We start from the raw sequence: 24,634 nt of genomic DNA, 5'->3' as shown, positions 1-24,634 counted from the left end.
AACATTCTCATGGTTATCTCACGCACGCTGACTGTAAATCTGTACATTAGTCTGGCGATTCGGACTGTAGGACTGCCACTGACGAATGGCATTCCAGGGGGCGATTTCCAACAGGATAATGCTAGCCCACATACTACTCTTGCAACACAACATGCTCTACGGAGCGTCGACATGTTGCCTTGGCCTACTCGATCACAAGATCTGGCTCCAATCAAGCACATATGGGACATCTTCAGCGACAAGTCCAGTGTCATCCACGAACAGAATTAGCCCTTCTGTATTGACCGACCAAGTTCAACAGACACGGAACTCCATTACACAAACTGACATCTGGCACCTGTACAACACAATGCATGCATGTTTGCATGCAGCGTTCTGACGGTTACAAAGGGTTATTAATGTACCAGCATTTCACATTTGCAATAGTTCATCTCACATTAGCCTGTGATCTTCCAGTGTTAGTCACTTAAATATGTTACCTAGTCAAATGTATTCCCAAAATTTCATCACCCTAAATAAATTATTTTTTGATGCGATTTTTCCCGTCGATGTGAAGCTCAATGATGTACTAAGCTCATACAATCTTTTAGATATAGTAAGTTCCGACACTAGAATGACAGACACATGCTACACTAGAACAGATTATGCTAAAATAAAAAAATATGTTCAAATGTGTGTGAAATCTTATGGGACTTAACTGCTAAAGTCATCAGTCCCTAAGCTTACACACTACTTAACCTAAATTATCCTAAGGACAAACACACATACCCATGCCCGAGGGAGGACTCGAACCTCCGCCGGGACCAGCCGCACAGTCCATGACTGCTACAATCAACAAAAATGTTATAGATAAAGTAAATTACAGTCGCTTACAAGGGAAAAGAAAATCCCCATTGCACCCCTGTCGGATTTAGAGATAAAATAGCCCAGTGGACTGCCCGTCAAAAACTGATCACAGATTCACTATGGAAAAAGGAAGAAGGTGTACTGAGCTGCGAAAAAAGAAGCAAAATAGAAACTGATTGTGCCAATCCCGGGATTTGCAACATCGTGCGAACTGCAAGAATCAGCGCATCGTAGTTCTGTGGTCGCGGAATTGAACTGCAAAGTGGGAGACCCGTGTTCAAATCTCCCTAGTGCCCAATTTTTTTTCACAAAATTATGAACTTTCTGTCCAGTCATTGACGTGGTTGTTCTCCATCTGTAGTCTTGGCAGTTATCATACTATACACTGGTTATAGAATGAGAGTCATATGGTAAGATTATATTACCGTCACAAACAAAGCTGATGAATAGTGAGAGCTGAAATGAAAACAACAAACGAATGTGAACTATGTCACAACAAAGGAATTTAGGAGTCAAAACTATGAAACGGAATGTGTGAATCATAATATGTGGTACTTCTTGTTCTACACAAGTACCACATAGCATGATTCTCACATTCGCTTTGGTTAGAAAAACTTTCAAATTCGTCTGTTATCAAGGAAAAGCATCTGAAGCAGTATGTTTGCTAACATATGAAACCTTCACTCTGAAATTTAATTTTTGTCACCGTTTAGTACTATCTTGCGAATTAGAGGTTCACATTTTGTTGTGTGGGGATTTCTTCCTTACTAAGGACATACGCATCTCAAGTTAAATAAGACACTGCTTGGCAATTTAACACTTTTTCAGTTTCTTTTGTTTGATTATCTGCACATGAACTGGAGCGTTTAATTCCTGTAATTTAAAATTTTCTTAAACGTAACGGATTTACAATGTTTTTCCGAGTTGGCGTGCTTTTTTAACTGTTCCGTGCTTCCACAGATTTTCTAAACTTGGCGAGAGGTACAGAAATGAACACTACCCCTGCTTTTGAAGAGGTTCGATATCATATTTTAAATGCATCTCACATGGTTTACAAAAAGCCCCATCCCGATCGCGGGCAAGTATAAACAATTGCATCTAAACTCCCATTTTTCTGCTACTTTCAACGCACAGTTTAGGATGACAAGTTAAGGGTGGGTCAGAAATACAACATTTATCTTTCGAAATTGAGGAAGAGTAACAGCAAATCCAATACGGTAAGCAATTCGCCATCACATTCACTAACATTTCTTTCAATAGACTCACACTCATCTGTAGTTTCTGCAATAAACTGTTTTTTGTATTAAAAAAGAAAGCAGAGAAGTGAGTTTTTTTGACATCGCATTTGCACCTTTAACACTTCTTTTTATACGACGAATTGACGAAGGCCGCACGTACATTGCATAATCACAGCACTCCTCCAAAGTAAGCTACTGACTGACTAACCGTCAGTATAGCTCCACACAAGAACTTGAAATTTATTGCAGAAGTGGAAGCTTATTACTGTCGTATTGTTTATCAGGCGGTGGCCTGTTTGCACCTATGAATATCGGTATATGTAGAGTTATCACGACTTGTCCATTGTAGATTCGAAACTCCGTATACAGTGGCTGCTGGGACAGTTGAAATTTTTCAAAACAAAATAAGCTTAATTGGTTATTACACCAGCCCGTATGTTAATTTCAGTCGATGCATTATTTTGACTTGCAATGTTACATACAAATAGATATCAACTTCTCGGGGGTGGGACGAATTTTTAGTTTCCGGGCGGATGTTGCCCTCTCCTGGGCCACCCACTGAATCCATCACTTAATTGTTTTAACATCTATCCAATTCATGGCTTACTATTTTTTTAAACTTGAGCCACAGTTCCTCTTTAGGCCCCTGTTCTGAGCTGGAAGCTACAAGGTCCTCATTAAGAGCTACTTCGTCTAGTTTCTACAGGTACACTTGTGTCACGTGATTTGACTACTTCAGTTTTTTTCCCTTTTGAATAATCTAACAATACATACTGCTACGTTTCTCTACTTTTCTATTTTTCCATTTACCCGCGGAAAAGAGGCATTTGCTACGTCAAACAGCCTGATATTATCCACTGATGCCCAGTAGGCCTACAATTGCGTAATTACCCAGAGTTAGCGACAGTGGAGAGCAAGAAGAAATGTTATTGTGTCTTGGTCAGAACGAAAGACGAGTGTCAGGAAGCTAATGAGAAAGAGCAACCCGGTTTGATCGTATAACGAGACTGTGGAAATATAAAGTTTCCCTTCCCCAAATCCTCCGACATACGCTTCGGATGCGACGCGCACTTTTGACATCCCTGACGCGCATGCGCAAACCTTATGGATGCAGTCGGTACAAATACGCCGAATGTGGAGGGTATGTGAAGAGGGTGAGGGGTGAAAGGTATCGCGATGTGGTTTTGCGGTGGTATAGTTGAGTGTATCAGCACTTTATGCTTACGAAAAAAGGAGGAATTTCTCTTTTTGCATGAAAGCGTTGATGTGCATTCAATAACTGCTATTTAAAGCGCACGGCTTGTGAAAGTGCACCGATTTCTAAGTTATTAACATCGTTTTTAACCACTAAAGGTACGTTAAAAGAAATAAAATCGTATACTGGTTAAACGGTAAGTTCGTACTCTGAAGACCATGAGGAAGTCGTCTGCTATTATTTGTGAACCATTGCCGACGAGTGCGCAGTCGAGACGCTCGATATTGGAGCGGTATTGTTTATGTTTACTAGTTGTCTGTAGCGTACTAGTTACTTGTGCGCAACAGCTGGAATTGTTCTCACTTTTTAAAACTTAGAAAAGAGTTTGCCCGCAATTTATTTAACACACGCCTTTGTAGTGTCTTCGGTAAAAGATGAACCCTTGGTTTGTGACAGTGAAGATAACAGCTCCGTCCCTTTACGTGGAGGAGGGAAATTCAAATAAAGTTAATGTCAATGAATAAGGAAAGTTATGTTATTAACTTCTGTAGCTTCAGTTCAAGGTTTAACCTCGAAGCTGTCAAACAACTCGAATACGCTGACTTGTAGACTCGTTGCTGAACAGTAATTTAATGCAGCTATAAAGGAACGAAAACACTAGACGCACTTTCAAACGTTAGGTGCAAACCAATATGCAATGAAAGAAGGAAGCGCAGAGTATAACATCAAAAAGTTTGACAAATGCGTCGAATGTTGATTCTTGAATCACTTTGCCATGTTTTCTGTGGGGGAAACTCTCCTGTAATTACCTCTCATATATTTTTTGCCATAGTGCCCATGTAATTTTTAATTTTTCGTCATGAATTACGAGCAGTTAATTAAGGATTCTTGTTTTTGAAAAATTTGTTTGTATTGCCATTGGGTACAAGTAAATGGTACACATGTGGAATATGACTGTTACTATTTCATAGCTGTTAGTCTAGTTGTGTGTCCTTACTAGAGATTCAGATGGTATTATATTACAAAAAATGCTTCTGCTTTAAATTTTAAAAGAAGGTAGTAAAGGAAATTGTTTGTCCTTAACACAAATGTAATCTTTTTCTTTTCTCTTACAGCTGCAAATGTAAGGATTAATCAGTCACCAAGAATGACGTCTACATTTCATGTCCGGAGAATTGTTTGCATTTTTCTTGGTCTCTGCTTCATCTATATTGGAGTACAGATTGCAAGAACACATTTTGGGTATACTTATATAGATGACAGTGACAGAGAGGCCAGGCTGTAAGTAACTTTTCTTATAATGACTGTATTACTTGTGTATTACATGACTTTCAGTTGAGAATATGTATTGTTGTTACAGGAAATATATATCCAGCATGATTCAAGCTTCTCCTGATGAGACATGGCGAAAACTTGCGTAAGTATGTATGTTGATGAAGCTGTTGTAATTTTATCCAGAAGACTTCACTCCTCTCCCGTTTGCAAGAAAGCCAACAGTTATTTTCATCTTGTTAGCTGGAGTGGTCACTTTACAAAAGCAGTTGGTATTTCTTAAACTTCAGTTACTTCTTAATCTACAGTGCAGTGATTTGAACTGTATTCCTATAACAAAATATTCACTGCACATTGGATGCCTATAAGACAGAGGTTAGTGCTTGAGATTCTTAAATGAGGTTAACATTTTACTCTCACAGATCTGATATTGATTTATTTTAAATTCCATGAATCCATACTATGACAAATCACAAGGATGTTGAATGAGTCAGGTGAAATCAGTCAGGTTTACATAATTATAGGGAAACAATAAGCAAATGTTCAGTAATAAAAATGTAACAACTAGAAGAATAAACTTGAAAGTTGAAGTATAGTTAATAAGGTATAGTTAAAGTCAACATAACATAAATTACTGAGAGTAACTTAAGCTAAAGAAAAAAGGATATTTATATTTTTACCATGTTAAACAAGGAAGGCAAATTATGGCTGACACATTATAAACTGAAAGTCTCAGAACATAAATACAAATGAAAATACAGATTCACAAAAACAGTCATTGATTAACCTGCATGTGTTCAAGAAGACAGTAGAATACCAATTTAGATTTAAGTGTAGGTAGAGTATTACTATGGACTTTAATATCTGATGGAAAAGAATTGAAAATTTTTTTGGCAGAATAGTGATCACCTGTTTGTGTAAGACTGATAAGTTTTAGATCTCTGTGTCAATCATTTCTAGACTGTATTGTCAACATGGTATGCACTATTAGATCTAAAAAGAGAATGTTTGTTACAGACAAAAATTGTCAAACAAAATAAGTATTGAGATGTTGTGGTTAACATTTTGAGCTTATGGAACAGATAACTGCAGGAATATATTTAATGACTACCTCTCATGATTCTAAATTCTCTCTTTTGTGCAATAAAGATTTTTTGGGCCAAAGGCTGATTACCCCCAAAAAATTATACCATGTGACATGACAGAGTGAAAATTGCCAAAATAAGCAGCTTTGATACAATTCATTTCACCAACAGGGGTAATTACACAAAGAGCATAAGTTGACACACCGTGTCTTTTTTGATGTTCTAGAATACGCCCAGACCAATTTAACTTTGTAACCAATTAGAATGCCTGGAACTTTGAAGATTCAGAATGTAATATATTTTGATTTTCACAGTTAAGTGGATTACTTAATTTCCTTGTCGAGATGCATGAAATGGCATATGTTGAGCTTTTTAAGTACTTGGTGTTAAGCCATTAGATGTAAACCAGTATAAAATGTCAGAGCAAATTTGCACAGAGTGGGAGATTGTTGATTAAAGTAAGAAACACTTGAGGTCCCAAAGTGGACCTTGTGGCACTCCACACTTTAATGTAGTTCAGTTAGGTGAAACAGGACAGCCATCGGTACCATTAAGTATCACCTTCTGCTTTTTGCTGTGTAGATATGATTCAATGTATAACAATAAGCCTTTCGTAAGTGAATGTTGTGATCTGCAGTGTCAGAGGCTTTTGACAAGCCACAGGATGTTTCAGTAGGTGGGATTTTGTTATTTATTGATTCAAGAATTTCATTTGTGAGGAAATAGCCTACCCTGTTGATCTTTTCTAACCAAATATTTTTTTGTTAAGGCTCTTGTGAATGTTAAAGTAGTCTACAGTTCTTTTATACTGATCCATCTTGATGTTGACTTCTTGATGGAAGATAAATCCACATGTAATGCCATTTATTTATGTGTGCATGGTAGTATAATCATTGTCTTGTTACTGGTCACTGTCTGATATAGACTTAATGTTCAGTCTCCTGTGCACAAAATATTAGTAGAAGGCCAAACGCAGAAAAACCAGATTGCTAAGGAGGTAACCCATGCAAGAAATAAATTGAATTTAGAAACATTAAACTATGTCCCTTGTAATAAGAGACCCTTTTCTGAAAGGGAGTTACAGACCAAGCATATAACTATTCAGAAGATTTGTAGGTCTTCATAAATGGTAGGAGGAAGGAAAGTAACAAAACGGACATAGGCCACCTGCCATGTGAATATTACTGAAAGCAATGCAAGTCCTCAAAACATAGCAAACATTTTGAATGGATATTTTAACTGCAGTGCATAAAATGACAGCAAAACATAAGACATATGAAATGAGTACAGTGCCAAAAATCTCAAGCATGAATTTTATTCTGAAGCAACTATGACAGAGCTTTTAAACATGATTTAAAAAAAAAAAAATAAAAAAAACTCAACTCCACACGAAGAGGGCAAGAAGGCCCATAGGTACTGACCGGCCGCCTTGTCCTCCTCAATCCAAGGGCATCACTGGACGTGGATAATAAAAATAAAAATCAAACACTCATCTGCCCTAGATGGTGTTTCATTATCTCTCTCAAAAGTATGTGGTTACATGTGTTCTGAATGCCACAATAGAGGAATAATTTTCATTGAAAATAAATAATCATTAAGCAAGAAAACAGAAGTGAATTAAGAAACTGACAACCAGTATCATTGATCTCACTTTTTGCAAAAATCTATGATATAATAATAAAGAAGGCATGAGTGTAAGTCTTAGGACAAATTTATAATGCTTTTGAAATGTGATGTCATTTTTTAAGGAGATGGCATCTGGGATATTTTTGTTCGTTTATTTCAGCTATAGATGACAGTAATATGTTCTGTTCATAATATATCATTTATTTCTTGTTGGTGGTAGCTTAGAATGTGTTTTTTGCTAGCCCGATTGAGTTCTAATGGAGATGGTGATCAACGGAGGGTAACAGTATTTTGTATTGTGAAATGCATGTAATGTGAGGTCTAGGTTAGTTTGGAAGGTGATAGTTTGATTGGGAATTGGAGAAACCAACGAATGTGACAGGTCAGTGTTCTTTTATTTATTCCCCCCCCCTCCCCCCATGGATGTCCCATTAGTATGTCTCATTTTATTTTGTTAATGTTTCCTTTTTGTTAGTTATGTCAACCATTGGTCATTGCTTAAGGATCGTACCTTCGCCATGATCATCAGTCCATAAACCAATTGGTTAACTAATCCTGGGTTGTTGACAGCATGAAAGTTATCTATACTGTGCAAAGGAGAAACCTGGAAATGAAACAGTCTTCAATACTGACAATACAAATAAGTATCTAATTCAAAACTATCTCCCTAAATTAATCCAAAGTAATGGGTGTGATATTTAAGACCAGAAATAGTGAAAAAAATGAAAAGCACAAAGCTTTTATAAACTAATACAGATAAGTATCAATCAAACAAGATAAGTATTTGACACGAGGGAGAGTGATCATGCTGATACACTGTGTAAAACAGATAAGTCCACAGATTTTCCTGATCTACAACATTGCTACAGTTACTTGAGGGGAAAAAAAATCATGTCAATTTACTATGGACTTGTTTTTTCATGTCTTTTATAATCAATCCGCCTATGGAGAAGTGCATATACTGGCTACACAAAAGGGAAAGAAGGGTTTAAAGCCACCTGCATTTTTATTACCTACCCCATTCCCTTAAATGATACAAAATGCATAAATTATACCTACAGATTTATTTATTCCTATTAAAGAATTCATCTCTGGTATAAAAGGAGTTGCCGAGGTGATATGATTTAAGTTTATTTTTGAAACTGTTACTGCTGTCTGTCAGACATTTTATTTCATCTGATAATTTATCAAAAAGTTTTAAAGTGGCCTATTTTACCCATTTCTGTGCCAAAGATGGGTTAATTTGAGGATAGTGTGTCTTTCTTTCTTCTGGTATCATAGTCACGAATGTCATTGTTGTTTTTAAACTGGTCCCTGTTGATGAGAATGAATTTCATTACTGAATAAATGTACTGTGAGGCTGTTGTGAGAATTCCTAACCTTTTAAACAGATGCCTACAAAATGTGCGACTATGAGCCCCACACATTATTTTGACCACTTTCTGTTGAACAGTGAATACCTTTTGCCTAAGTGTTGAGTTACCCCAAAATATTATTCTCCTTGACATCAGAGTGAAAGTATGCAAAGAATGTTAGCTTACTAATTTCTATAATCTCAAAATGGGCAATTATTCTGATTGCAAAAGTTGCTGAACCTAGTACCTTCAGGACATCCAAAATATGAATTTTCCAATTAAGATTCTCATACACCCAAAAACTTGGTATGGTCTACCCTTGCTACTGAATTCTATTGATGTGTTATATTTATTGAAGGAACCGTACTCCTTGCAGCAGAAAATTGGATGTACTATTTTTTTGTCCCCTCAAAGTTCAGAGCAAGCCCATTTGCAGAAAACCAATTAATAACTTCTCCAAAGACATTATTTGGAAGTTTCTTTTACTGGATTAGTAATGATGCTTGTGTTGCCAACAGTGTCAGTCTAGCTTCTTGTTTCAGATAAGTAGGGAGGTCATTCACATATTTTAGCAACAGAAGGGGAACCATAATCAAACCCTGTGGAACACCCAATGCAATTTCACCCAAATTAGATGAAGTTGCAAACTTCCTTAAATCACTTAAACCATATAAAGAAACTTTTTGCTTCCTGTTCTATAGATATGACTTAAAACACTCATATGCCATTCCATTTACACAATAGAATTGTAGGTCTAGTGGCTAGCGCTGCTACCTCTGGATCACAGGGTCCCAGGTTCGATTCCTGGCCAGGTTGAGGGTTGGCTGCCCGGGCACTGGATGTTTGTGTTGTCCTGTCCTCATCATTCCATTCTCATTTCTGTAAGTGGCTAGATTGGACTGTGCACAGATTGGGAATGTGTACGGGCACTGATGACCGCGCAGTTGAGTGCCCCACAGACCAATCGTCACCACCATCGTCATCATCATCATTATCAATAGAATTGTAATTTCTATAACATAATGTTATGGTTCGCACAATCAGATGCTTTGGATAAGTCACAGAAAATTCCTATTGGTGACATTTTACTATTTAAAGTCTCCAGTATGTGGGCAGTGAAACTGTATATTGCTGTTTCAGTGGAACAGCATTTTTGAAATCCAAACTGGGATTTACTAAGTATGCCATTACTTTTGAGATGGCCAACAACTCTTGAGTGTAATACTTTCTTGATGATTGGCATGTGGTGACCCCTTTTGTGTGAAGAGGCTTGACAGTAGTATATTTTAACATGTCTGGAAAAATACCTTGAGTTAGTGATGCGTTACATATGTGACTCAGAACATCAGCTGTAACTGCACAACATTGTTTTAATATCTTGTTAGAGATGTCATCTACTCCAATGGAACATTTATTTTTCAAATATTTAATGATTGTCCTTAGATCTGTTGAATATGACAATGAGTGAATGAGTGTACAAATGAGTTTAAATTTATACTAGGTGTAGAGAAGAGTGCAAGAAAGCTATCTTAGTGGTCATTGAGAAGGAATATCAGAACCCAGTGTTATATTTATGTTTAATGTCATTTACTGTCTATATTACTAATTTTTAGTCAAATCGGTCACATGTTATAATATCATTTGGAGTTGATTTATTTTGATAATTTAATGTCATAATGGTTTTAATCATCAGAGCTGGAGGCCAGGCATGTAGACATCCCTATCTGGAAGTAAACAATCCAGATATAATGAAATTCATCAAAGATCTTGGACCAATAAAGTGCTCAGATGAACAAGATTGGGTTGAGATGGACGGCAGTACTGCTCGTATAACAAGTACTGCACGCAAAAAGTATGGAGACATTGAGTGTGGATTTACAGGTATATAACATTTTATTTTAGTATGTTCATCAAACATGTAATTATTGTGTTTCTATTCACATTTATAACTTTTGCAAAAGGTTTTAACAGGAAAAATTAGTGGAGAATATATATATATATATATATATATATATATATATATATATATATATATATATATATAGTTACAATAGAGGGAAACATTCCAGATGTGACTTACCAAACGAAAGCGCTGGCAGGTCGATAGACACACAAACATACACACAAAATTCAAGCTTTCGCAACCAACGGTTGCTTCATCAGGAAAGAGGGATGGAGAGGGAAAGACGAAAGGATGTGGGTTTTAGGAAGAGGGTAAGGAGTCATTCCAATCCCGGGAGCGGAAAGACTAACCTTAGGGGGAAAAAGGACAGGTACACACACACACACACATACACAGACACAAGCAGACATTTGTAAAGGCAAAGAGTTTGGGCAGAGATGTCAGTCGCAGTTGAAGTACAGAGGCAAAGATGTTGTTGAAAGACAGGTGAGGTATGAGCGGCGGCAACTTGAAATTAGCGGAGGTTGAGGCCTGGCGGATAACGAGAAGAGAGGATATACTGAAGGGCAAGTTCCCATCTCCAGAGTTCTGACAGGTTGGTGTTAGTGGGAAGTATCCAGATAACCCGGACGGTGTAACACTGTGCCAAGACGTGCTGGCCGTGCACCAAGGCATGTTTAGCCACAGGGTGATCCTCATAACCAACAAACACTCTCTGCCTGCGTCCATTCATGCGAATGGACAGTTTGTTGCTGGTCATTCCCACATAGAAAACTTCACAGTGTAGTCAGGTCAGTTGGTAAATCACATGGGTGCTTTCACACGTGGCTCTGCCTTTGATCGTGTACACCTTCCGGGTTACAGGACTGGATTAGGTGGTGGTGGGAGGGGGGTGCATGGGACAGGTTTTACACCGGGGGCGGTTACAAGGGTAGGAGCCAGAGGATAGGGAAGGTGGTTTGGGGATTTCATAGGGATGAACTAAGAGGTTACGAAGGTTAGGTGGACGGCGGAAAGACACTCTTGGTGGAGTGGGTAGGAATTCATGAAGGATGAATCTCATTTCAGGGCAGGATTTGAGGAAGTCGTATCCCTGCTGGATAGCCACATTCAGGGCCTGATCCAGTCCCAGAAAGTATCCTGTCACAAGTGGGGCACTTTTGTGGTTCTTCTGTGGGAGGTTCTGGGTTTGAGGGGATGAGGAAGTGGCTCTGGTTGTTTGCTTCTGTACCAGGTCAGAAGGGTAGTTGCGAGATGCGAAAGCTGTTTTCAGGTTGTTGGTGTAATGGTTCAGGAATTCCGGACTGGAGCAGATTCTTTTGCCATGAAGACCGTAGGGAAGGCTATAGGGATGTTGAATGGGTGGCAGCTGTCACAATGGAGGTACTGTTGCTTGTTGGTGGGTTTGATGTGGTCGGACGTGTGAAGCTGGCCATTGGACAGATGGAGGTCAATGTCAAGGAAAGTGGCATGGGATTTGGAGTAGGACCAGGTGAATCTGATGGAACCAAAGGAGTTGAGGTTGGAGAGGAAATTCTGGAGTTCTTCTTCACTGTGAGTCCAGATCATGAAGATGTCATCAATAAATCTGTACCAAACTTTGGGTTGGCAGGGCTGGGTAACCAAGAAGGCTTCCTCTAAGCGACCCATGAATAGGTTGGCGTACGAGGGGGCCATCCTGGTACCCATGGCTGTTCCCTTTAATTGTTGGTATGTCTGGCCTTCAAAAGTGAAGAAGTTGTGGGTCAGGATGAAGCTGGCTAAGGTAATGAGGAAAGAGGTTTTAGGTAGGGTGGCAGGTGATCGGCGTGAAAGGAAGTGCTCCATTGCAGCGAGGCCCTGGACATGCGGAATATTTGAGTATAAGGAAGTGGCATCAATGGTTACAAAGATGGTTTCTGTGGGTAACAGATTGGGTAAGGATTCCAGGTGTTTGAGAAAGTGGTTAGTGTCTTTGATGAAGGATGGGAGACTGCATGTAATGGGTTGAAGGTGTTGATCTATGTAGGCAGAGATACGTTCTGTGGGGGCTTGGTAACCAGCTACAATGGAGCGGCCGGGATGATTGGGTTTGTGAATTTTATGAAGAAGGTAGACGGTAGGGGTGTGGGGTGTCGGGTGATGCGGAGGGAATTAGATTAGGAAATGAGACACTTAAAGTAGTAAAGGAGTTTTGCTATTTGGGGAGCAAAATAACTGTTGATGGTCGAAGTAGGGAGGATATAAAATGTTGACTGGCAATGGCAAGGAAATCGTTTCTGAAGAAGAGAAATTTGTTAACATCGAGTATAGATTTAAGTGTCAGGAAGTCATTTCTGGAAGTAATTGTATGGAGTGTAGCCATGTATGGAAGTGAAACATGGACGATAAATAGTTTGGACAAGAAGAGAATAGATGCTTTCGAAATGTGGTGCTACAGAAGAATGCTGAAGGTTAGATGGGTAGATCACATAACTAATGAGGAGGTATTGAATAGAATTGGGGAGAAGAGGAGGTTGTGGCACAACTTGACTAGAAGAAGGGATAGGTTGGTAGGACATGTTCTGAGGCATCAGGGGATCACAAATTTAGCATTGGAGGGCAGTGTGGAGGGTAAAAATCGTAGAGGGAGACCAAGAGATGAATACACTAAGCAGATTCAGAAGGATGTAGGTTGCAGTAAGTATTAGGAGCTTGTACAGGATAGGGTAGCATGGAGAGGTGCATCAAACCAATCTCAGGACTGAAGACCACAACCTGACAAGTTGGGAGACCTGGGAAGCCAAGGAACATTGCCGAAACGTGAGATAATCTGGCCAGGAAACATGAGTCTAAGAACTGTCATTGAAGTGTTTGCGGTGTGCAATGCTGCCCCATTCTGCTGGAACCAAACGCGTTTTAAAGGGATTCATCGTCTTCTTAGTTCTGGTTTCAAGAATGTTTCAAGCATACAAATATAATGAACTGAATTAACAGTAACTGTGGCCACATTCTCTTCAAAAAAATAAGCTCCAATAATGCCAACAGAGCCAAGAACACACCAGACTGTTGCTTTTTCTGAGTGTTGAGGAAGCTGGTGGATAAGGTGTGGATGCTTTGGAGCCCAGTAACGTAGGTTTTGCTTATTTACGGTCCCATTTAAATGAAAATGAGCTTCATCGCTCATCAATAAAATTTCATTTTCATTCGATCCCAAAATCACTTGCATTCTGTAAGCGAAGTCTTCTCATACAGCAAAATCAGTTTCAAGTTGTTGGACAATGAGCATTTTGTAGGGATGTAATTTAATTCTTTATGCAAAATTCATGTAACTGATTCACGATTTATTTGTAACTCACTAACATGACATCTAGCTGACCGTCCTGGGCTTCTGAATGCTGCTTGCCTTACCCTTTCTACATTTTCTGGTGTCGTTACCTTGCGTCTCGGGCCAGGATGCTTCTTATCCAGTATGTTTCCAGTTGATCTGAAGTTTTCCACCCATCTAAGGATTGTGTTATGGCTTGGAACAGCTCCATGTCGACAGACATTAAACCGCGCACGAAACAATCGCTGCGTAGCAATAATAGACTCACCACTTTTCACGAAACTGTCGTAGACAAACACTTGACGTTGCAAGTCCCATTGCTCCATAGTGACAGAGTAAATCAAATGGCGTCTTCTGTGGATCAGAACTATCCCCACCACGACCACCTCCCACCGCTGCGCCCTCAGTACTACGCAGTTCAAAACCATCAGTCTCCCGTGTGTCACCCTGTACTTTTTGACAGTATTCAGCGAAAGTATGCTGGAAAATCTATCTTCATGTCAATGCAATGAGAGGAATTACTAAGTGCAAAACAGGCAGAACTGAGCTTTTTGGTTAACTTCTTCACTTGCAGTTGGTGCCACTTTATTTTACTAACAGTTTGGGTTTTGGATGTCTAGAAATTTCACACATGATCTCTACTTTTGGTACCAACTCCACATACTGACTGCCATGCGGTACCGAGTGGTGACCCTAGTGGTGTCATTTGGATGTATTATGGAGGGGCATGGGGTCTGCACACTGCACTGCCAACCATTGGCAGCTTCCCAGACTCTAGAGCCACTTCTTCTCACTCAAGTAGCGCCTCAGTTGTCATCACTAGGCTGAGTGCACACTATTGTATTCCTCCCACCATAACAGTAACAGGAATTGAGCCCGGACCTTCTGCGTAGCAACCAGACATGCTGACTATGAAAGTAGACCTACTTCTGGTACACATATTTGTTTGGAACTGTAAGAGTTCGGCTGTTGGCTCTGCATCAGCTGTAAATGTGCTCCACTGTTCTTCTAGTTGTGCAAGGCGTAGATATCTTTGAACTCTTATTCATTAAGCTTGTGTCTTCAGCAAATGTCACAGTTTCTGAAGAAACCTCCAACATATCTAATAATTTTTATTTCTTGTAGCTTGAGAAAAAGAGTGGACCAAGTATCAAACCTTGCAAGACAGTATATTTAATGCGTGCCCATGCTGAATTTAGCTTTATTCCTGTGGTATGATTTGATGGTGGGACGCTGTTATCTGTTGTTAAGATGTGATTCCATCCTTGCAAGTGAAACATCTGCAACACCTTAGTTTAATTTCTGTGTTAAAATCTACTTGTACTCAATCAAAGGTTTTGGCAAGGTTACAGAATTGTTTAGTTAAACAAGAGCTGTGTTCATGAGGTGACATAATGCTTTCTCTGTTGAGAATCATTTACAGAAGCTAAAAATGAACAGTTGTTACAAGGTTAATTTCAGAAAAGTTGTCCAATACTGTATTTCAAGCTGCCTTCTAAAAATGTTTGAGAATCACACACACACACACACACACACACACACACACACACACCAGTTTTTCAGAAAATACATGTTGTCACTGCAACTGATTACAAGATAACTCAATGGTGCACTATCATGTCAGCAGTATATTTTAGTGCCTATGTTGAAAACAATCATATCTGTATGAGTTAATGCTTTTCCATGGCCTAATGATTTTTGATATTCCTCCAATAGTTGTGGCAAAAGTAACACATGCTGATGGAATATGCAAGGCCTGTTTAAGTAAATCTAGTGGTTCTGCTTTCAAAGTCCTCTCCCTCTTGCCACTGCCTCTCCCTCTCCTTTCAGTTGCTGCAAGGGAGACTTCACTGAATTTATTGGCCATGGCCTGTGTTTTGAATTTAATATGTCTCTGTTGCCACAAGCTGTATCTCATCAGAACTGCTATCTTGTATGTTACAGAATGTTTTACAAAAGTTCAGCTCTTAAAGAGCTGTTTGATGCAGTTTTCTTTTAGGTCTTTGGCCTTTTGGTGCTTTATTCCACATTTTGTTTCTATATAGCCAATCATCTAAATCTTCATGATCAATCTGAAGTTCACAATTAAGTGACCAACAGATGGTTCATCAAACTACCTTCAAGCTATTTCTCCACCATTCCACTCTTAAACAGCGGATGGGAAAAATGAACACTTAAATCTTTCCATGCGAGCTCTGATTTCTCTTATTTTATTATGATGATAATCCCCCTTACATAGGTAGGTGCCAACAAAATGTTTTCACACTCTGAGGAGAAAGGTGGTGATTGAAATTTCATGACAAGTTCCCGCTGCAACAAAACACACCTTTGCTTTAATGATTGCCACCATAATTTACATGTATATGTATGGCATGCTCTCCCCTATTTCATAAGAATATGAAACATGCTGCACTTCTCTGAACTTTCTCGATGTGCTCCATCAATCCTATCTGACCCAGATCCCGCACTGCAAAGCAGTACTACAGAAGAGAGCAAACGAGCATAGTGCAAGCAATGTCTTTAGTAGACCTATTGCATTTTCTAAGTGTTCTGCCAATAAGTAGCTGTCCCTGGTTTGATTTCCCCACATCATTTGCTATTTGATCATTTCAGTTTGTTATTCGTAACTGTAATCCCTAAGTGTAAATGAAATGACATAATTTCAGAGATTTTAATGGTCTCATACAGATAAGATTTTATGTATAGACTGAAGCAGTTGAGTGAAAATTTGTACCAACACTGGGAATCTAATCCGGGTCTCCCGCTTACTAGGCAGGTGCGTGAGCCATTAAGCCACCTTGGCACAGTGGTGCACACAACTGCACGGATTATCCTGGAACACTTCCCTCCTTGCTCCAAATTCTCACTGCTGCCCCAGTCTACTTTAAATTCTCCCATAAAAAAAGTGGACTCTAAGTACTTAGTTGAATTTACAGTCTTTAGATTTGTGTTTTTTTTCTTTAACTAAAATTTAGTGTATTCCTTTTAGTACTTGTGTGGATGAGTTCACACTTTCCACAGTTTTGAGCCAATTTCTACTTTTTGCTTCATACAAATGTCTTGTTTAAATTGTTTTGCAAATTGTTTTGATCATCTGATGACTATAAGATGGTAAATGACAGCATCATATGCAAACATCTAAGATGGCTGCTCAGATTGTCTCCTAAATTGTTGACATAGATCAGGAACAGGAGAGGACCTCTTCCTTGGGGAGTACCAGATATTGCTTCTGTTTTACTCGATGACTTTCCATCAGTTACTGCGAACAGTGACCTTTCTGACAGGAAGTCACGGATCCAGTCACATGACCAACATGATACACCGAAGGCATGCAATTTGATTAGAAGTTGCTTGTGACAAACCACGTCACAAGCCTTCTAGAAATATAAAAATGGGGAATGAGTTCCCCCCTTTCTTATACAGGGTGGGTTAAATTAAAGTGGCCTGAACAAGTGGATACAAATGTGTGTGAATGTATCCATTAATGCATATAAAACAGAGGAGAGGAGAGGAGAGGACCTACAGTTATTTCCAATAGGATGGAGAAACTGCCCATACAGCCGGCTCAACACTGGAGCACATTTACACAGTCTTCACACATGACAGAGTTGTTAGCAAAAGTCAGTCTGGTCACAGTCCTAGCTGGCCGCCCTGGTCACACGATTTGTCATTGTGTCACTACTTTGTGTGGGGAGCCCTCAAGTCTAAGGTGTGTCGTAACAACCATCATAGTCCTGAAGAACTACAGCAGAACATTTTAGATGATACTGCAGCAATTCCAGCAGTCCAGCTTCGATCTGCCTTCAGCAACTTGCTGACCAGGGCCCAAAAATGCCAAGAGATGAATGGTGGTCACTTTTAGCATCTGCAGGTTAGTACTGTGTTTACTTTCTCTGCTGTGTTTCTTTGTACCCTGGAACTTCGTTCTTGGGGCCACTTATATTTGCCCCACCCTATATTATGCCTGTAGAAATGTAGGCAACTTGTACCTATATAGGTGCACCTATCCTATTTCTGTGACTTCGAAATAACCATATGTTAATGTATAACACATCTGTAGAAATACCTTTATATGTTGTTCTTGTAGCTATTTGTCATGTTTATCTCTTGGAAACACTTATCCTAAAATGTGCCCAGCACACAAAGTGGAAATCGCAGGGATTGGACTGACAGTACTCTGGTTACATGGAATGCCTGTGAAAATTATTATTACAAGCAACCTCTAAACAGACACAAGATGGCCACAATCTTTACATTAGTGTGTTGAGTATTCCCAGTCATGTGTCTGACGTAAAATTGCTGAGCCTTGCATATGACTTAAGAATACTAATTACTTGAGACTTACTTTTCAGGAATTTTGCATTAATGCAAAGAATCCCTCCATTTACCAGAAGGGCAAGATAAAGATCTCTTTTAAACTCTCTGATTACTATTGCTCCTGTTTTGTTTGTGTGTTCTGGACCTCCTTGGGTCAACGCAGTGTTAGTCATCCAGTCTAAAGCTAAAAGAGCTGTACCACGTCTTAGACATCTTGTCCAACTTGGCAGGCTTGACTACAGTTCATATACCAGAGTGTATACAACCTGGGACAACTGGAAGATTCGGGAAAAACCCGGGAAATTTTCATCCGGGAGAATACTGGGAAAACCCTGGGATATTTTTAGAATTCCGGGAATTTTTCGTTGTTTTAGTTTTCAGTTAGATTTTTGTTATTTTGACTGGTAAGAACCGATACTCTAACAAAGGATATTACTGTATCCCGCTACTGCGGAATAATACAATACAACATGAACGAGAGAAAAAATGGAAATAACTTAAATTGCAAAGGAAATGCGCCATATACAACAACGACACATAGTGCTCAGCCAATTGAAAATGTGTTCAAATGGCTCTGAGCACTATGGAACGTAACTGCTGAGGTCATCAGTCCCCTAGAACTTAAAACTACTTAAACCTAACTAACCTAAGGACATCACACACATCCATGCCCGAGGTAGGATTTGAACTTGTGACCATAGTGGTCGCGCTGTTTCAGACTGTAGCGTCTAGAACTGCTCGGCCACCCCGGCTGTCTGAAAATGTGTCAAAGGCTTTAGGAAGACTATGCAGTGCTTCATAACAACAAATTGCCTCCAATCCAAGGGGAAAAGGGGGTGCCAAATTGATATTCTTGGGGAGAAAAACGTGTTTCATGAAGCGCCTAGCATCCAGCGCATGTTTGTCTATCGATTATTCATATGATTTTGATACGCTTCCCTGTTAGTTTTTGAATATTTTTGAACACATTTTAAGTTGATTTTTGAATGAATCATAAGATGACTTATGAATGCATGCATAGTGTGCGTGATGTCTCTGTTTGGAGAATCCTTGTCGCATCTAGAAATAAACTTTCCGCAGACAAAAGGGGACGCGGCTATATGAGCTGAGGATGAATGCCAATCACTGTTTGATTATGTGGTTGATGGGGTTTGTGAATGATCAGCATTGTTATAATTACTAGCGAAATCCATAGATTCAGACTACCAGAATGGAACTAAATGACACAGGAATAACAGGTGAGAAAGATTACGTACTATCTTCTCGGTGTATCCAAGAAAGTGAAATTTTGACAGAAAATTTTTGGCCAGATCGCTACTCTAGTAAGGACCAGTAGTACAGTCCACGGCTAGCAGTTGCGTAAGTTCTGTTCTGGAAGTAACACGGAAAAAGTGTTGTTCGAACATGTAATAACACCTAACCAGAAAATAATCGCAGGATAACTAATCCTGTGATTCTGGCAGGGTTAGTGAAGTTAATCGACGAACAGATTTTGACAGTGGCACCAATAGCTACAGAATTGGTGATGACAAGATTGTTTGTTAGAACGAGGAAGGAGAAGAAACAGGGACATCACACAAATTATGGAAGAATAAGACAATTCCAAATTTATATAAAAATTTTGTAATACTACTTTTCGATCTCATGCTTGAGAAGCTGGTGTGTGTGAATGAAATGTGAAACTATTTCCTAACATAAAGCTTTTTGCTTGTAGTAGGCCTAATAGGCATTTGATATTGGTACTTCGTGGATTATAGTCTGTCGTGTTATAAAAATTGCCATTTGTGCCAAAACAGTCTCGTTTATTTGGTGTGTTACAAAATTGCCGCCATATTAGAAAGGCCGATTTTGTTTTATCTAGCAGACAGTGACAAAATAGACGTAATCAGATTGAGAAACCACACCAGTCTTGGGTATTATTTGTATTAATAGCTTTTTCAGTTTTAGATAACGACATTTCGATTTTTCATTTAGCAAAACATTTGACGAACTTTGATGAGGTAATAGATTCTTTCACAGAAACGAAAGCACGCCATGTAAAGCTGTAGCAAGATTAGAGAGGAAAAAAATTCTAGGAGCTAAGGTTTGAAGAAATGTGTAATTTCTTGCTTAACTCTTGTCAGTATTGGTTTTATATATCCTATAATTAATTTTATGTCACACAAAACAGCAAGTTATTAACTAATAGGCAGTAAAGAGTTCAGATTTTCTGAAGAGTTCTTGTTCTCTTCATTACAAATAATCCCATCCGCTATTAATTGTGAGATTTTTTTTTAAGAGGGGCAGGCTCTCAAACCGGCCGACTGGGATAAGGAGAGCTACCACAGGACAGTTCAATTTCCACTCTCCTGAATATAGTTTGGACGTGCGGTAGAAAAATGCCTTATGAATAGTCGTGGGCCTGCACTTTGGCATACTTAAGACTAAATAATATGTCTTACATTTCCTCGAATACATATATATGAACATATTTTGAAAATTCGATTTTTTTTAGTATTGACCCGGTTCACAAATGTTGTAGATCCGGGGCTGATGCGCAAAGCAGTCTGAGTTGTAGTGGGTAGTCTCCACGTGACCCATGTTTACATTTAGTTTTTTGCTGTTTCTCCTTCATTTACTCTCACGTCAAATGAAAACAAAACGGATATCTGTGGCTGGGAGCTCTCAAGTGAATTAAAACACATTCAAATAATTACGGAAGGCTGAAATATGTCATTAGTTTCAGGTTTTATTTTATTTCCACCTTTCTGACAGTCGAGCATTAATCGCCTTGTGGAACAGTGAAGTTATTTTTGTCTGTTTGCTAAAGAAATTTGACTTGTGTTAACTTTCTCCGCAGAGGCAGTCAATGTATTTGAAACAAAATGTTTAATTCCACAGTACTGGCTAGTTTCAACTGTTCGCTGCATTTCAAGTCCATGTTTTCATTTTCTAGCACGTATGCCACTATGCCATAATAAAGAACCAAACATGATATAATACAGTACTGGTGCTCCAAGAAAATTTACATCTCGAAACACACTGAAAAGCTGAATATCAGGTCGAGGTCTACTTCATTGGGAATCTGGACATACGAATGTGCCCTTTAAGTCTGCACTTTAAATGTGCACATTTTAATATGGTTCACGAAATTCCGATGCTCTTGCGGTATCCTCTGATGTCTTGTTTCTTTTATGACATAATGTGTGTTCTTTCAATGTTTTACACGTACGTACATATGGGCTTCCTACGTCATGATAGCCACACAAGCGCAGTATCGCCTGTTATCTGTGCTCTCTGGCAACTGCTGAAACAAACCTATTTCTAACAGGTCGCGGGAAAATATTGCGAATGGTGGTTTGAAAAGCGTTACTTTCAAAGTAAATATCCTTTTACGTAAGTTGAGCTATGTGCAAGAATGTACCATGAATTTATTAAATCACAGAGCGTTTGACTCTCATTTAAAAATCAACTCTTTGATGTTGAGCCATTTAGAAGAATTTCAAACCCTGAAAATCAGACACTTACGTCATTATTAAAAATTTTACTGGCACATTTGCGTGATATATCTTAAAATGTAACACGCGCAAAAAAGATTAACAGTAATGTGAAAGCATAGCTTCTCTTGCAGCTTGAGACCAATATTATATGTGAAAGCTTTTCTTTTCTTGTAGCAATACTATGTATATTTATTTAAACTATTAACTTTCCCTGTTTATGTGTTCGTGCTACTTACCAGTGATGTTGCTGTTGGCTGACTACATCACGTGTCCTATGCTCTGAATATCCACTGTCATCGGCTGGCGAGATCACATGACATGAGCTACGAACGGCTTACAAAAGTGCATCGAAATTTCGATTTCAATGATTCGTAAAGTAACGTGTGGTGTTTGGTGGCATTTCAATGTATACTTTCGTAATACAAAAATACACAGTGTACATGTTGCTGCACATCAAAGATATTTCCAAAACATATCTTTTTCCCTGAGTTTCGTTTTCTGAAGTGCTGGGAAATTGTACGCCCGTGTATAAAACCATAACCATTCAAAGGATTAATAAGGAAAAATATACTGTCACCCGGGAGGAAGTGTATTTTTAGCCGGGAAATCCGGGAATTTTTTTTCCTTGTCCTCGTATACACCCTGTATACATTTATATCTGTTCTCTGTAAACCACTCTGAAGAACATGGTGGAGGCAACATACCATTGTAGCAGTTATTAGGATTCCTACCCTTCCATTCACATAAGGAGTGCAAGAAGAATGATTGTTTAAAGGTTTCTGTGCATTTGTAATTAGTCGAATCTTATCCTCATGATCTTTAAGTGAGTAATATTTTGGAGGTTGTAATATATTTCTAGACTTATCATTGAAAGCTGGTTCTGGAAACTTTGTTAAGTAGGTTTTGTTAGGATAGTTTGTATTTATCTTCAGGAGTCTGCCAGTTCCAGTTCTTCAGCATCTCTATAACAGTCTCCCATGGGTCAAACAAACCTTTGATCACTCATGCTGTCCTTCACTGTACTCGTTCAGTATCCTCTGTGAGTCCTATTTGGTAAGAGTTCCACACACTTGAGCAATATTCTACAATGGAACACATGAGTAATTTGGAAGCAATCTCCTTTGTAGACTAATTGCATTTCCCCATTATTCCACCAATATACCAAAGTCTACCACCTGCTTTAAACGTGACAGCCTATGTGATTATTCCATTTCGTATCCCTACAAAGTGTTACTTCCGGGTATTTGAATGAGTTGGCTGAGTCCAACTGTGATTCATTGATATTATAGTCACAGGATTTTCATTTTGTGAAGTGCAGAATTGTACATTTCTGAACATTTCAAACAAATTACCCATCTTTGCATCACTTTGAAATCTTATAAAGATCAGACTAAATATTTATGCAGCTTCTTCGAGACAGTACTTCATTACAGGTAACTGTACCACCTGCAAACAGTCTGAGGTTACTGTTAACATTGTCCACGTGGTCATTAATATCATGAACAGCAAGGGTCCCAACAAATTTCCTTGGGGCTCACCCGAAGTTACTTCTGCATATGATGATGACCCTCCATCTGAGATAACTTTCCACATCCTCCCTACCAATACCCCAATCCAGTCACAATTTTTGCTTGATACTTCATATTTTGACAGTAAGCACAGATATGGTACAGAGTCAAATGCTTTTCGGAAATCAAGAAATACAGCATCTACCTGACTTGCCTTGATCCAAATCTTTCCGTATGTCATTAGAGAAAAGTGTGAGTTGGGTTTTGCATGGTCAATGTTTGTGGAATCCTTGCTGATTGGAGTGGAGGAGGTCATTCTATTTGAGATGCCTCATTATGTTTGAGTTCAGAAAAAGTTCTAAGATTCTACAACAAATCAGTATCCAAGTTCTCTCCTTTTTCGCTATCACGCTCTCGCCTCCCACCACCCACCCCCATGCATCTCCCTCCATCTAACCTCCCGGCTGCACCCAACTTCCCTACTCTCTTTACACCTTGTCCATCTATGCTCCCACAAGCAGCACTTTACTGTCCCCCACCCCTACCCCACCATCCCTCCCCTTCCCTGCCGCAGCCACCTCATTAGCCTCACCACCTGAATTCTTCCCCCATCATGCACTTCTGCTCGCTGTATGTAGTGAGTAACAACTACGCGTTTCATAATATTCCGTCAAATCAGTATCAAGGATATTGGATCGTAGTTTTGTGGATCAATTCTGCTACCCTTCTTGTAACTGGGAATGCTTGTGCTTGCTTCCAACTACTGGGCACAGTTTTTTGTTCAAGGTATCTATGTTCGAGTATAGTTAGAAAAGAGGCAGTCCATTGGGCCCTGGAGCTTTGTTCAGTTTTAACAGTTTCAGCTGTTTCTCAACACCACTAACACTTATTTCACTAAGTGCTTCAGTGGCACGAGGATTAAGTTGGAGCAGTTCTCCTGGGTTTTCCTTTGTAAAGAAATATTTGAAAACTGAGATAAGAATTTCAGCATTTGCTTTGCTGTTTCAGCTTTTGCTTTGCTACACTTAATTTCAGTTCCTGTCTTATTTGCTAGGGACTGGATACTAACTTTGGTGCTATTAACAGCCTTTAAAGATGATCAGAATTTATTTGGGTTTTGTGAAAGATCATTCGACAGTATTCTGCTAAGGTAGTCATTGAAGGCTTCACACATTGCTCCCTTGACAACCAAACACATTTAATCATTTGTTTAGTGTTGTAATCCTGACCAGAATGGTCGCGGGGTTGCCGAGAATGCAGCATGGCGGGACCAAACGGGGGCGGCCCGCGAGCAAACGGATGAGAAAGACCGGACACGGATGACCGAGCAAGACCTTACAAACAACAACATGCAAGAGGCAACAGGGTCACAAGCAACAATCTAACGAATCCACAACGTTCACTTGTACACGGAAACAAAGTAATGTAAACATGCTGTCTGTAGGCGAGATGTTGATAGACACATGCAAATATCATACTGTGTAGCTGAGTGAGAGACAGGCACTTAAATACAGGATAGCGTAT

The 24,634-nt window shown here is 39.1% G+C and overlaps 1 protein-coding gene across 3 annotated transcripts in view; it reads left to right on the top strand.

The window, feature by feature from the left end:
• LOC126236620 (uncharacterized) overlaps positions 1–24,634 on the top strand; it is a 274,946-nt gene that overhangs the window by 91,428 nt on the left and 158,884 nt on the right. For 2 of the 3 annotated variants that reach the window (XM_049946061.1, XM_049946062.1), the window contains exons 2-4: positions 4,395–4,560; positions 4,640–4,696; positions 10,311–10,498. In XM_049946061.1, the coding sequence (XP_049802018.1) occupies positions 4,427–4,560; positions 4,640–4,696; positions 10,311–10,498 (379 nt within the window). In that variant the 5' untranslated portion in view covers positions 4,395–4,426. Of the gene's footprint in view, positions 1–3,222; positions 3,438–4,394; positions 4,561–4,639; positions 4,697–10,310; positions 10,499–24,634 lie in introns of those variants that run through there. The other variant, XM_049946060.1, reaches the window with a different exon arrangement.

This window comes from Schistocerca nitens, chromosome 2 (assembly GCF_023898315.1).
Source record: "Schistocerca nitens isolate TAMUIC-IGC-003100 chromosome 2, iqSchNite1.1, whole genome shotgun sequence".
Taxonomy (NCBI): Eukaryota; Metazoa; Arthropoda; class Insecta; order Orthoptera; family Acrididae; genus Schistocerca; species Schistocerca nitens.
The sequence above is the reverse complement of the archived record's forward strand: the minus strand, read 5'-3'. Positions and strand labels throughout refer to the sequence as shown.